The following is a 15,259-nucleotide window of genomic DNA, read 5'->3' on the forward strand; positions in this document are numbered from 1 at the left end:
TTCAGAACAACAGATGCTTGTAGTTTCAAAAGAATCCACTGCTCTTAAGATAAAACAGCCCTCTCCTCCCTTTGGTCTCCCATAATCGCTGCTCCCCGCCGTACAGATCACATCATCAAAGCTGCGTGTGTGTGCACTCCTTGCATCGTTAGACGACAAAAGGTAGAAAACCTCCGCATGGCAGTTAAAAGGATGTTGTAGTAACCCACAGTGCAGCCGATGCAGAGGATGATTCCTGCCACTTGAGGGCGTCGATCAGCTGCTGTGCTCAAAGGCAAAGAACAAAAACAACAGCTGGATTAAACACTTTATTCATAGAAATGTACCACAGGTTGGAAATATACATCAGTCGAAAAGAAGGCGTAAATAAGGATTAAGGTCATCCTTCAACATCTTCACAGGAACTAGTACGTGTGACATTTTGGCCCAAACACAAACCATCAACACAACCGCATTCATACATCTGTTTAAAAAGCACATCTGGGATTCAATTTGACATTTTCAATTATGTTTTGTTTTCTCTCATACATAAAAAAATCAGAACATTTTAATGTCTGCTGTATTTTTGTGCTGTGCTTTGTGATCCCATTCCCATCATTCACACCCAAAAAGCAGCAGTTTGTGATTGTCTTCATCTGTACAATAGCATAGTTTGAAGCCAGAGAGTTTGTTGTCTTCTTCTTCTTCTTCTTCTTCTTCTTCTTCTTCTTCTTCAGGCTGCAGCTTCATATCTCTGGCTAAACAGAACCTCCACCACCTTGGGGTCAGCCAGGGTGGAGAGGTCCCCGAGGTCCTTGTCGTTGCGAGCAATCTGTCTGAGGATTCGCCTCATGATCTTTCCTGAAGTGGATGAGGACACGATGTTACACAGGAGGCAAGTAGAGGAAGATGATGTCGATTTATAAAGGTGTTGGACTGTTACCTGAGCGAGTTTTTGGGAGCGCTGGGGCATTCTGGATGAAGTCTGGTGTAGCGATTGGGCCAATTTTTTCTCTCACTGAGAAGAGAATGTAGAAAATAGGAAAAAAAAATCAATCAAAAAAAGAAACAAAAGGCTGTTTTTATTTTGGAGCATTTCCTTAGCTTTTTTCTCAATTGCATGCAAGTGGGGCGATCGTGGCTCAAGAGTTGGCAGTTCGTCTTGTAATCGGAAGGTAGCCGATTCGAGCCCCGGCTCCGACAGTCTCGGTCGTTGTGTCCTTGGGCAAGACACCTCACCCATGGCCTACTGGTGGTGGTCAGAGGGCCCGGTGGCGCCAGTGTCCGGCAGCCTCGCCTCTGTCAGTGCGCCCCAGGGCAGCTGTGGCTACAATGTAGCTTGCCATCAGTGGGTGGATGACTGAATGTAGTGTAAAGTGCTTTGGGGTCCATAGGACTAAGTAAAGCACTATAAAAATACAGGCCATTTACCATATAATAAAATAACTTACCCTGTAACATAAACAGTTGGCTGTAAATGAACTTTCATATTTGGCTATTCCAAAGCCAAATAATAAAAGTATTAAAGTACGATGTTCTGTTGGTGCAGAAACAGGAAGCATAAAAAAGTTGGGGAAACTTATTTGAAAACCCATGTATTATACCCTCAAAGGGTATTTTTTTAGTTTTTCAGTTTGTTTTAACTGTTATTAATTTTTCAAGAACATATGGAACATGCTTGAAAAATATGAAATTTTACAGCATGTAGTTGACTTCGATGTCCTGAGTGATTTAGATACTATAATAAAGACACTTTAACCTTTTGACAAAAGTGTATCCCTTACTGTTGGTCTTTCTTGATAAAGAAGTAAAAATAAGAAGAAGAATTAGACCAGACAATGTCTTTTTTCCCACAACTGGGCAAGTTTTCTTAAGCTGTATTAATTTTCAGTCCTGCAAAAAACTGAGTACATCCTTACTGCTTCCATAGCAATTAAGTGGGTAAGTAGCATTTAATTACCATCTGATTGACCACCTCAATAAAACAAATTCACCCCAAGGCTAGCAAAAAAAACCAAAGAGCTGCATGTCAGAGAGTCCAGGCCTCGATTAATATGTCAAATGTTGAATGTTCTGACTGTACAGTTAGAAAAAGACTGAATAGGTATACCTTTGGTTAAGAGGAATAGCGGGAGAAAGCCTCTTCTATCAAAAAGAACATGAAAGAACAGCTTATGTTAGGAAAGTTGCATCTTAACAAATGTTCTTTGGACAAATGAAACCAAAGTGGAGAAAAAACACAGCACGAACACTTCGCACGAACTGTCAAGTGGAGATGATCTGGGCTGGTTTTGCAGTCACAGGACCTGGGCACCTTGCAGTTTCTTTATCCACCAAGAACTCTTTTTGTATATCAGGCCATCTGTCCAAAAGCTGAACACTTGGCTAAAATTGTCCAAGCACATCAGCAAATCCACAACAGAGTGGCTGAAAAAGAGAAGAATCAAGGTGCAAATATCGGGTCAAAGTCCAGACTTAAACCTGATTGAAAGGCTGTGGCGGGACCATAAGAGGGCAACAAACCTATCCAAACCTCAATGAACTGACACAACGCTGTAAAGAAGAGTGGGCCAGGGTTCTTCCCAAAGGTACGAGAGATTGATAAAGTCTTACAAAAAACAATTATGCCAAGTTACTGCACAGTTACTGCTTAGTTTTTCACAGGACTGAATCCAGCAGAAGTTGTATTTGTATTTAATTTAACATTTTATTTTAGATCAAATGCAAAACAAGAGACCACTGATACACAAAGACGCATGAATTTTAGTGGACTTTAACCCTAATCAAAGGTCTCACCCAGTCTCTTGAGCTCATCCACCAGCGTGTGACTGAACTCCCTGCTGTCTTTGAGGGTGACAAAGCAGTAGAGGGACTCTCCCTTCACCTTGTGAGGTCGACTCACCACCGCAGCCTCCGCCACAGCCGCGTGCTCCGTCAAGGCCGCCTCAACCTCCGCTGTGCTCATCAGGTGGCCTGAGGCGGGGAAAAGATATGCAAGGCCATTGCAGAGATGAATAGCACAATTTCCTGGAGAGGCTAATAAATAAAAATGTGCTGAGAATATTTAAAGTTATTTATGTCAATTAGATAACAGCCTTAAAATAAGTTCTGAGGGACAGCACCGTACCTGACACATTCAGCATGTCGTCTATTCTCCCTGTGATCCAGTAATAGCCGTCCTTATCTCGCCTGCAGCCTGAGAGAGGACAAAACAAAACTTTATATGGGGTCTCGTGGTTCACTTTGGTGCTTTAGTGAGAAATTGTTCATGTTGAGAACTAAAACTCTATCCTGAGTAATCTTCAGCATGGGAGTGATAGCCAGCTAGGGCTGATTCTTGGATCTCACCATCTCCAGTCACATAAAAGCCTGGGAATTTCTTGAAGTAGGTATTTTCGAAGCGCTCATGGTTCTTGAACACAGTGCGCATTATTCCAGGCCACGGCCTCCTAAATACCTGAAAGAGAGGTGTTACTGCCATTGCTATTTTGAAATTTTATTTGCATCCATACACTGAAGAGTTCAACGACAAAAAAATACACTTCTTCTAATTTTTTATATAATTATTTAAACTATTTTTAAATAAAATAAACGTCACATCCAGGAAAAATACTTCCAGAAAGCATAAGAAGGTGAAGAATGTAAATGAAAATGTAAAAAATCTAAAAGTATTTGATTACATTCAGATAATAAACATGCTGCTGGTTCATTGGCCAACATTAACAGTGAAACATCGTTTTCGTCTTCCTCTCCTCTTTACCACACATGTATTCGTTGTTGCTCGATACGATCACTGTGACAGAGAGAAATGAGGCTGTGTTGAATTGAAACTTACCAGATAACCCTCAGCTTCACCTTCCAGCTCCTCTCCGTGCTCGTTAAGGATGGTCGGCTCCACCCCAAAGAAAGGGAAAGTCTGAAATATGAGTTTTGGATTTAATGTGAGATAACTGTTTTGTTTCATTTAATAACTCCCCTGCAGCTGCAGCGTTTCTTCCAGATCATTATCTGGATCATAATAAGGAGAACCAGGCTGCATTTCCTGCCCTGCTTTTGTTAAATCATGCTCGCCATTTTCATGCGCACAGGGAAAAACCCTTGCATACCAGCACGACTTGAACTAATGACAGTCCTCACATGCAGGTATGTTTTAGATTTAGAAATGTCAGCGTGGAAGAACTGTTATCACTTACAGCAGAGCCTGGTTTCAGCGGTGTAGCAGCAGGTAGAGGAGTCAAGACATGACCTCCCTAAGGAGAAAACAAACATAAAATATCACAGCAACAAAGAGGTAATAAAGCAAAACATTTGATATGCCTTGTATATTGTTCACATTGTTGCAGGAATTGCTGTCTTGTGTGTGACTGGGTGCAGTAAGGAGTGTATGTAATGTGTGTGTGAGCATGCGCGTGAAGGAAACGCGGGGAGCGAAAGAGGAAAAAGAGAGTGAGAGAGTGTGTCATGGGTAGAGGGCGACCGGGAGCAGCGTTCTAACGGGCTACAGGCTATGCAGTGTGTTTCCAAAGTGTGCAGTACTGTTATTAAAGCCTCATCTCTTCAGTACTCTCCGGTGCCTCGGCTGATTTCTGTCTGCCTCACTACTCCACAAAAGTGAAGGGAGTTAACCCCGAAGGAGGACAAACTTCGGCCCTGGAGGAAGCATCTCCCCTCGTGTCTCCCGACCACGGTCAGGGGACTGACGGCGAGGAATGGTTAACAACATGTTGAAATAAATTACCAATCAATCAATCAATCAATCAATCAATCAAGAATATAATCAATCAGTGGTGTATCTATGGGTGGGCTGGGATGCCTGTTGCCCACCTATGAAAAAGAAAGCAAGCAAAAAAAAAAACAATCCCAGTCATGGCTTTTTTTAAAATGTCATTGATTATCAAAAGGACTACTTTCCTATTGGGCATTTTAAAGGTTTTAGCATATGCTCACTACAATTCAATTAAAATTATTAATACCTTTAATTCTTCTACTACTACAAGACTTTATATAGTGTAGTTTAACTGTTGTATTTCAATATTGTGGGAGCAGTGTTTTTCTCTTATGTTACTTCCATGTTCGTTTCCAAATATTTTATTCAATTTTATTTATATAGCAGCAAACCACAACAGCAGTCACCTCAAGGTGCTTTATATTGTAACGTAAAGACCTTACTGTGATATAAAGGAAAACCCCAACATTCAAATGATCTGCTACAAGTAAGCACTTGGCGACAGTGGAAAGGAAAAAATCCCATTTAACAGGAAGAATATGTGACTGGTTTGGGAAAATCCCGCATTGAGGTACTATATATTTTTATCGTTTTATCCCTATTGACGCATACCTAGCATCATCTTAGAATCTAAACACCTACACATCCTGAGAAGAGCTATCCCAGCTCATCATACAAAAGTTGTTTCAGACCCTGCAGTTCTTCTGAAGCGATACGCCTGAGTACGACTTCCTAATAACACCTCTGTAGTCAGTTTCTTGTTTCTTACCGTTTCTGTTTGCCAGAAGGTATCAACGATGGGACATCTGCTTTGACCAACCACTTCATAGTACCACTGCCACGCCTCTGGGTTGATGGGTTCACCCACAGTACCCAGAATTCTAAGGCTGGAGAGGTCATACCTGACAAATCAAAAGATTTCCCTTAGATCACGTCATTGAGTGGTATTTATCATGCTCTTTGTAGTTCAAAGTCTAAACTTCCTTACTGACAACAAAGAAGGAAACAATCTCACCTTCAAACTACAACTTCAGTGCTCTATGTTGTTTTAGCCTTACCATAATGTTGATACTGTGCTCTGTTTAAATAGTGAATTAAAATCTGACTTCGGTGAGACTTTGCATTTTTAAGCTTTCATAGCTGATAATTTTAATTTTTCATAATTGTCTATAATGACTCATTTTTTGCATGTATTGTTGAGAATGTTTGTCTAAGTAAGATTATTTTAAATTCTCTTGACAAATAGACTATTATTTGATTATGCTAAATATTTTCTATCTACAGTTCTACCAAACTTGTAATTAGTGATTTGGAATATTTCTTTTTGTCGCTACTGTGCCAACACTGTGTTCCGATTAATTATTAATTTTGAAAAATATTCTTATTAGTGCTGAGAGCTAGATGAGAGGATTGACCCTCCCTTCTATACTCAAATATGCAGCTCCAGTAACTAGAAGGTTAGCTTAGCTTCACACAAAGACTGAAAGCAACTCCTAAGCTATGCTAACTGGCTGCAAAGCTAGCATAGACATTAATCCTTATTAATGTAAACATAGTATATTAACAAACACGATTTCAAATATTAGTACATATGTTAACTCTCACTAAACAAAATAAATTAAGCCTTTATTTTATCACTACTTAGTAAATATTAAAAATGTGCTCATACTAATGCTTGGCTAATAGAGTAGTAGTTAAGGCATTAGCTTAGCAAGCAAAAGGTCGCTAGTGGGATTCCACTTGTGGGCATCAGGAATAAAATTGCCAAATTAAATGTGGTGGTACCTATTGTGGGAACTCTTTGTGACAAGGCAGCAGCTGAAAGTATCACATAGTTAATATTAATAATATGATAAATTAATAATCTGAAAGAGGTCTTTTGTTGCCAATGCTTACAATAAGTACTTGGCTAAGATGTTAAACTTAGCTTTAACTTAGTACAAATATGACAGTCTATCAATAGTCAGATTAAAGCCCTTAAAGTTTTTGTCATACTACTCAAGTTAGATTTGCTTAGTTAAAATATTTCGTTAAAATAAACCATTTGTTTGTTGTTTGTCTCTTTGTTCAGAGAAAGAAAAATCTATTTAAACACTCAGTGTCTTCTGTTTTTATCCTGTAGTTTATAAGAAGAGGTTTCAATTGTTCCCATATTGGGTCATAGCTCTAAATCTGAAAACACACTAACCAAATTGTTATATAAGAAGTGAACAAGTTGACGGAGGTCTTTCCAAATCAAGAGAGGCACCACATCAACTGCACCACTTCCCCAGTAAAACTGCGACCTTAAAGCCAAAATATCTTGGCGCTAATGCTGTTTGTAATTATTTATTTATTGCAGCAGATGATGTGTCCACATACTTCTGTAGTGGCTCTCGTCCATACTTCATCAGCAGGCGGATGGCTGTAGGAGCTGTATAAAACTTGGTCACTTTGTACTTCTCAATTACTTCCCAGAACCGGCCAACATGGGGGTGAACAGGGATACCTTCAAACTGCAAAAACATGCAGACACATGCACACGGAGGTTTGGTTTTCCATTTTTTGTTTAATGTTCTATACATGTGACACCTTGCTGATTTGACTCACTAGGACGCTCGTAGCACCGTTTGCAAGTGGACCATAGGTGATGTAGGAGTGTCCGGTGATCCAGCCAATGTCGGCTGTACACCAGTACACATCATCGTGGTGATGATCAAAAACGTACTTGAAGGTCATCGACGTGTAGAGCAGATATCCAGCAACAGTGTGGAGAACACCCTGTTTCAAGTGAGCAAAAAATAGGTCAACAAGGAGACAGAAGACAGCAAAAATAAGGGATCTGTTAATGCTGGCAGAGGAGATGTGTATGGAGGTGTGTTTCTGTGTGCATATTAGTCAAGTTCTGTTTACACGCTCTCATAGTGGGAAAGCGAATTCCTGTTTGGAATAAAAAACAAGTGCCCATAAGGTAAACCATAACATTTTAAAGTTAAAGTTTATGTCTTGAGTGAAAGAAACATGTCTGTGTAAAAGAAAAATCCATAAATTCTGTGTTTTCTATAACAACGCACACACGCACACACACACACAAATAGAATACACAAATACAACAGTGGAGCTTGCAGATAACTTTCAAGGATTACATTTGTGCCTCTCAGCAACAGAAAACCATTAATTCTCACTATTTCATGGCAGATTATGTAAACGCTGGCCCGGTTAAAGTCATTATAGGCTTATCATTGTAATAAATAGATGCTGCGATTTGTGTAAATGATAAGATTTCCCTCATGCCTCTTGCTGTGTTTGTGGAAAAAAACTCGCCTGCATGTGAACGTCTGCCTCACCTTGGGTTTGCCGGTGGAGCCGCTGGTGTAGAGGATAAAGAGCGGGTCCTCTGCATCCAGCCACTCGGGCTCACACTCCTCAGAGGAGTCCCTCATGGCCTCATCCCACCAAACATCACACTGTGAGTCCCAGGGGGTCTGAATGCACCACAACAGGAGGGAACAAACCAAACTCATAAACCGGATCATTACAGCTGCTTGCCAAGCACACCAGCAGGAGTGCAACATGCCAATTTCAACTCTAATTTAGAATGCCCAGAAGAGCTAAAGGCTAAATATTTGGAAAAATATGACAGAACCATTTTTTTGGTTCTGAAATATATTTTTCCCCTTGTAGTTATTCAAATAAAGACATAAATATGTATATAGAATCGTTTTACAATGTGACAAATATGTGTTTGTCACTGTGTGTTCATTTTTCGAGCTGACGAACCTGTAGTTTGTTGCATGCACCTCCACTTTTTGTCTTCAGTGCATGGTGCTTGATGACGAGGCATTTGGTGACACTAGCTGACCCTCTAAAAGAGAAAAAAAAGAAAAGCAGTGAAAGGTAGTAAAAGCATAAAGTCTTTGCCTAATGGATACTGAGTGCATGCATGCTGCTCTGCTTTCCAAGGATTTGCAAATACTGGATTGGGGTCACATCTTGGTTCTTGTAGGTCGAGCGCCTGAAGTCCCATGAGATGAAATATTTTGTCATGTGTCCACAAGTTATTTATCCAAAAAAAAGTTTCTTTTTGGAAGTGATTACTGCTGTTTGCTCCTTGTAGACTTAACACAGTTCTTTCCTATATTAGGTCACTGTGAACAGCACAAATCTTGTATGTATACTTTGTGCACAAGATTAAAAAGCATACATTATATAATTTCAGGGGATCCATAGATGGGGGACCCACATACACGTAAACGTTCCTGAGCTTTATGTTTTTTTCTCATGTTTCTCAACTCTGTATTAGTATCACCATAACAGTAATTTAAGTAAATAAAGTAAATACTGTGATTTGATGGTAATTATAACAGGGGTTAGGGTTGGTATGAAAATTTGACATAAAATGATTTTTTTCACATATGGCCTCAAAGTTACCTCTAACCACATCTGTACCCCAGATACTCCCATAATCCTTCCCAGCATGCTTTGCTTCTCAGCTAACATTCCTCGTAGTCATGTTGCTATAGCAGATGAGCAGCTTGGGCTTCCCTGATAAAGGTGCTCCATGTTGCCCGGCAACCTCGTTAATGTAAAAGTCTTGCTGTATTATTCTTTAACATCTCTGATATCAGCTGACTGCTCTGTGTGTGTGCGTCTGTGTGTGCAATGACTCATATTCCAGGGGCTGACTTCCATTACCAGCTGCAGCCAGTGTAAATAAGGGTGGTTACTGAAATCTGGGAAAGTGTAGGCTTTGTAAGCAGGAGCTACCTTTCCCGGCACTTCTCCAGAGCCTCGGTTGCAATCTGCTTCAGGTTGATCAGTTTCTCTCCTCTGTAAACACCATCTGACAGGAGACAGAGGGAGGAACAGGTAGAGGCAGAGAGCTATGATGAAGAAGTAAAAGTAAACAGCAGGGAATCATCTTTGCAGCTTCTGGCAAAACAAAACATCTCATTGTGGTGCTGCCATTTGGCACACATGTTTTAAACAGACACATTAGGAGCTACTGAATGAGTGAGGACCACAAAAGAACAATGTACACATCAAGCACAGTTAATCAGTGTTTAGAATAGAGATTGGTGGTTTTTGTTTTTGATCATTTTTAATTTTGTGCTGAGTCCTACTTTTAAAACGAAAAACAAAGCTATGTTTGTTCCTTTGTATATCTTCATATAACCAGATAGTGAAACTCTTAACATCAAGAGCTTCTTTTGCAGGAATATCTTGGATTAACTTGGGTAGCATTAACCTAACATGTTCTGTTTGACACATCAGAGCTCACAGAGAAAACTCAAACAGAAAGGCCCTGCAAAGACGTAAACTTAAGATTGTCTTGCAGAGTGGTAACAGTGCTTACTAGTCAGCTACATCGTAATCTGATGTGTGCAAATGGATAAAATGTACAGTTTATCCTTCTGCCACACCTTGGGAAACGCAGGGACAGGACAAACACTTGGCTGCCTGAAGACCTACCTGCTGTCACCAGTACACTACTCTGGGCATCCACAATCCTTTCACACAGAGACTCACAGGAAAAACCTGCAAACTGAACAAGCAAAGAGAAAAACAGAGGACGTTAGATAACAGAAACAATCATTTCAGGAGCATTTGCACGATTTTTTTAAAGAAAGCACTTTTGAATTCTTGTTTTTTTTCTCTAGTGAGAATAGGGACCAGGTGAAAGAGCAACTGGAGAGGAGGAGGTGAAGAAGCCAGGAGTAGATGCAGTAAAGCTGGATGAGTTTATATACCTGGGCTGCTTTGAATCGGATCATCCGAAGCACGATGGAGGTGAAGAAAAGAGTGCAGGCAGGATGGAGACGGGATGAGTTGTTACAGAGTAAAAGAAGATGGCAGCATTGACAAAAACACATGAGGGATAGAGGATATATTGGATAAAAAGGATGCTGAAGATGAAGCTACCAGGCATTAAGAAAAGAGGAAGATCAAAGAAGAGGGCCATGGGTGTAGTGAGAGAAAACATGGAGGCAGATGATCCACTTTGGCAACCCCTAAATGGAGACCAAACGAAGAAGAATTCCTGGTTTTACCTCCAAATAAAGTTGTTTTGATAATCTTAATGAAGAACTGGCTAAATAACTACATTTTAAGGCACTTGCGGCAGGTGTAAATAAGGTTTTTACACAAAATCATCCAACCAACATAGAGCAACATTTAATGTATATTTGGAGCTGTGTTTGTAGCAATTCGTTCACACTGACTGTAGCGTCGTGTTTCAGCTGTACCAGATCTTGAGGGAAATAACTGGCTCTTGATCTGCCAAATTCTCCACTTTGATGCCTATCAGCTACTCAATAACTGTGTATGTTGCCTGTTTGGGACTGACTAGGTAGCAAAGGATGGCTGCTGAGAGAGTTTTTTTTGCAACTTGTTTCAATATAGCAGCTTTAAATGCTTTTTATTTAGTGTGTGTAAGTTATTTTAACTAACATGAGAAATAGATCATAATTATTAGGAAACATCATTTACAAATTTAAAACTGAGTCAGAACCCTTGAGCCAGACTAGCAGATGTTGCTGAGTACTGAGCCAACATAGTCCTTTTTTTTTTAAAGGCTGGAAGTTGTAAGAAGTGTGGAGCCTTCTAAAATCCTAAACTAAGCTGTTATGTCTCTGATATTACACCGTGATGGAGCATGCTGCTCCTTCTCATCATCATTTACAGCTTTAGAAACCTTGTTGAATTTTACATAACAAAGCAGACAGACATTAACTGCTCTTTTCTATGACTGTCATTCACATAGAATCCAGACAGGAGGTCTGGATATCTGGACAAGGTTAATGGTTCACAGAGCATAAAGTTTCAGTGTTGATGAAGCATTATGAATCAGGTCACTAAGGATTCTGGACTCAGCAAAATGTCACTGCATGATTGGCATTGGCTCTCCTGCAAGTTTCCATGGACCAATCCTTTTTGCTCATTCATGATTAATATTAGCAGTCACGGGATAATCTAAAAGGCTGGCGCTGTCCCAAAGATTGTTATGTTGCCATGCCAAGTGTTGTTCCTGTCGAAAGTAAATTAATCAGATCAAAACTGAGAGTTGGACGATATACAACAATGACTAAGCAAAGACAAGGTCACTTATATCTAACTCTGCCAGCCTTTGCGAGTTATAAAAAGCGCCCACTTTGGACTCACATTCTAGAGTTATTTTAAGCAGAGCTACTAACCTTTGCATGGAAGAGCAAGGTTAAATATCTAAAAGAGTGTTGGCTTGCTTGCAGAATTGCAGTGACTCTAGTGCCTTCTCAAACTGGAAACAGCCAGCAACTGTCTGACCTATATACTAAGTGCAGGTGCTGCTGGTGCTGTGTTCATGTAGAAGACAGCTGATAAACTACTGGAGCAGGGCAGTCTGCACTAACAGAAGCAACAGCTCGGGTTCAGACAATGTTTTCTTGTGGAAATCAGAGCAGCAAGAACCAGCAGCCTACTTTCTGACAGTCTGCAAAAATGCACCATGCAGATGGCACATATGATATTAGAGAATGCTGGACAGGAAAAAAAGACTTTTCAGTTTTGTAAAATTGTTGCATATGGTGCATAGTCATAATAGTACTTACCACAATAGAGTGAACAGCACCTATCCTGGCACAGGCCAGCATTGTGTACACAAGCTCTGGGATCATCGGTAGGTAGATAGACACTCTGTCTCCCTTTTTCACACCTTAATAAAAATATATATACATATAAAACAAGTTACTGCCACTCTATCTCTGAAACTAAGTTTGTCAGCAAAATCTGTAAAGCTATACTTATGTATTATAATCATGGACTAAATAATTATGGACTAATCGTGGACATGACCATAAGCTCAGGTTCTCACCCATTTGCTTCAGCACGTTAGCACAGCGGCAGACATGGCTCAGCAGCTGGCTGTAGGTGATGGCCATTTGATGATCAGGTGAGTTTCCCTCCCTGATAAGACAGCACACAAGAGAGAAACTTTCAAATGTATAAATGTATTACAAAACCTGTCTGTGATTCTACAGAGGTCTCTTCGTCTGTTTTGGTAAACAATTGCACACAAAAGTACTTTCCCACTTTCCCCAACAGTGTTGTCCGGTGAGTTCTTTGAGTTCACAGTAGAGATAACCTGTTCCTGTTTTTGCTAAGTCTATATTAGGCTTGGATGTTTGTCAGGATAGTTATTTGGAAAACAATTTGGCACACTTGAAGGGGCAGCAGAAAGCATGGTACCAAGCCAAATGGGAATGATGAAATAAATGACTGCACAGATGAAATTCTGCAACTGAGAAATGACTTCAAGATGTGATAGCAAATGTTGTAACTCAGCTCTATGTGAAATAGCCTGCATATATATTGTCAAAGTCTTTATTTATTTTGGGGAAAATGTACAGCAGAGCAAACCAAATTCAGACATGGCGTTCCGCAGGGGTCGATCATGAGACCTCTTTAATTCCAACATTTATATGACTCCACTTGCCAAAATATGAGATAATCAAAATTTCCCATATTTAATCTATACCAATCTATACAAATACTATAGAAGCAGATTACTTTTCATATGTGTTTATTTTTGATTTGTCACTTAAACTTCTTTCACAGCCCCAGATTTTTGTTGAAATGGCACTCTTTGCAGCATTTTTGCTGTTCTATTTAAAAAAAAAATAAATAAATTTTTGCATTCTTCTACCAGTTTAGACAGTTGTTCAAATTATACTTGGACAAAGCGTGAGCTAAAGTCACATGAGTGATCAACTGTTGCTCAAAACAAACCATGTGGAAATTGATAACTTGTCACCACAGCTGATAGTTATAGTTTCCTTACAGAGTGTACTAAAATAGTCACGGCAAACACGTGAGCAGGTATATCATACAAGTGCTTTGTTTGAGTGTAAATAGCATTAATGCTCTCCTACAGGTGATTTCCAGTATGCCAAGTTCCACTGAACCCTTACATTGCTGAGCGTGCAGAACAACCTTCCTGTTTGCTAAGCTTAAACAGCTGACAGAGCAAATAATAACTGTCATAATATAATAGTAAAACATCATAAAGTAGAGGCTTTATTGTAATATGACAAGGACGTGGGGTCATCAGCACGCAACTGCAGGTTCAAATCATTTAAATGACTTAAAATTTAAAGCTAGAATAAGTTAAAAAATGTAATGTGTGTACATTCGTCTATCAAGTGAAGTTAGTTGCTCTAGTTAGACTTTTTGTAGTTGATTAATCAAATAGAAATAGATTTTTGCATTATAAAACAATAAGAAATTGTTGGACAGATAGTGTATAAAATCTGTAAATTTTTATCTTCTGCTTCTGACAGGAAGAAGAAGCACTGCTGTAGTGATGTGCGCTGCCTGTGGTTTGTTTTGGTGTTCTGGGGTCAGCACAGGGGACACAGCAGTTGTTTTTGACTGGAATACTTAGCATAACTCCAGGCAGCATTTCCCATCATAGCTATTATTTCCTCTGGGGGCATGCTGGTGCTTACCAGTAATAGGCAACCTTTTCACCAAGGCTCCCCTCCCTCACATGTCTGTCCAAGACATTATAGCACATGTTGGTTTTGGCTCCCTCCATGTATTTCACATAAACGCTCCCTTTCGTCACATCGAAGTTGTATTGCAGCATCGGTGCTGTTGCAGGCTTCTTCCAGAAGAACTCATCAGCAACCTCTTTCCAGAAAGCTAAAACAGACGATACCTTTTATCAGTGTTATGGGATGCAGATAAGGCAGATTAGCACAAAGAGATACTGTATGCAGACAGGCTCAAAGAGATATGAATGGCAAGGAAGCGCTGCAAGCGCTGCACTAAAAATACAGACAAGTTTGACCTACCTTCTGGATTCTCCAGAGACTTTTGGTACAATGCCAGATATGAGTTAAAGTCAGGCACATGAGCATCCTTCTGCAGGTCATTAAGAGGGTAGTACATTTTGTCCTGAGACTCAGGAACAACCATTTTGGAAGTACAGATGCAGACAGGCCTATATCATTGGAGAGTGAGTCAGAAAATGGTATAATCTGAGTCCCTGCTGGTCTGTCTGAATCCTCCTGGGTGAGGTAAGAACACTACAAGGCCTGTACTGAACCAACACAATTCAGCATGCAGAAAGACCCACCCCTAATCCCTGATCTGCAGGCTCTGGCTCAGTCTGCTTAGAGTCAGGGCAGCCAATCAGCTCATGGAGTGCAGCACTCCCACTTTTTCATTGGATGAGCCATCCCTGGCCTGCTGATCACATTATGTTTCTAAGCAAGTGGGTGGTGGAGGAGGACAAGGAGGCGTCTACCCCCAGCAGGATAAATGCTGCGGATTCAGGCAAACATTTTTTTGAAGGGAGGAGGCTGATGGGTGATGTTGGTGAAAAGAAGAAAATAATAATAATAGAGAGGTATGCAACAATTATTCACTTTCAGAGTAAACAAACCCTGCCCAATCCCCAATGCATGTCTGCTGTGAGAGACAGCTCCTGAATCCTTTTAACACTAACATTTAATAAAACTTAGTCTTTGAAAAACATAAATTGCTTATGGGAAAGCTCACTGTAAAACCCCTGCTTCCACCCTGCTTTGCTTTAAT

At 40.1% G+C, this 15,259-nt stretch overlaps 1 protein-coding gene across 2 annotated transcripts; it reads right to left on the minus strand.

The window, feature by feature from the left end:
• Nucleotides 1-295: 295 nt before the first annotated feature.
• acss2l (acyl-CoA synthetase short chain family member 2 like) lies at nucleotides 296-14,819 on the minus strand. 2 transcript variants are annotated; one of them, XM_085253629.1, is made up of 18 exons: nucleotides 14,515-14,817; nucleotides 14,167-14,362; nucleotides 12,534-12,625; nucleotides 12,271-12,374; nucleotides 10,157-10,229; nucleotides 9,452-9,527; nucleotides 8,465-8,549; nucleotides 8,032-8,169; nucleotides 7,295-7,465; nucleotides 7,067-7,200; nucleotides 5,475-5,607; nucleotides 4,173-4,229; nucleotides 3,815-3,895; nucleotides 3,328-3,436; nucleotides 3,107-3,175; nucleotides 2,776-2,952; nucleotides 923-997; nucleotides 296-840 (listed from the first exon to the last, which is right to left on the minus strand). In XM_085253629.1, the coding sequence occupies exons 1-18, from the start codon at nucleotides 14,636-14,638 to the stop codon at nucleotides 713-715; spliced, it is 2,022 nt and encodes a 673-aa protein (XP_085109755.1). In that variant the 5' UTR covers nucleotides 14,639-14,817; the 3' UTR covers nucleotides 296-712. The 2 variants fall into 2 exon arrangements, 1 of the variants encoding a protein (XP_085109755.1); XR_014889413.1 differs by having other exon boundaries at nucleotides 767-840; nucleotides 923-2,406; nucleotides 14,515-14,819.
• Between the last annotated feature and the right edge of the window lie 440 nt (nucleotides 14,820-15,259).

This window comes from Mchenga conophoros, linkage group LG18, assembly GCF_057382185.1.
Source record: "Mchenga conophoros isolate Kocher_MC1m ecotype Shallow Benthic linkage group LG18, M_conophoros_male_GT1.1, whole genome shotgun sequence".
Taxonomy (NCBI): domain Eukaryota; kingdom Metazoa; phylum Chordata; class Actinopteri; order Cichliformes; family Cichlidae; genus Mchenga; species Mchenga conophoros.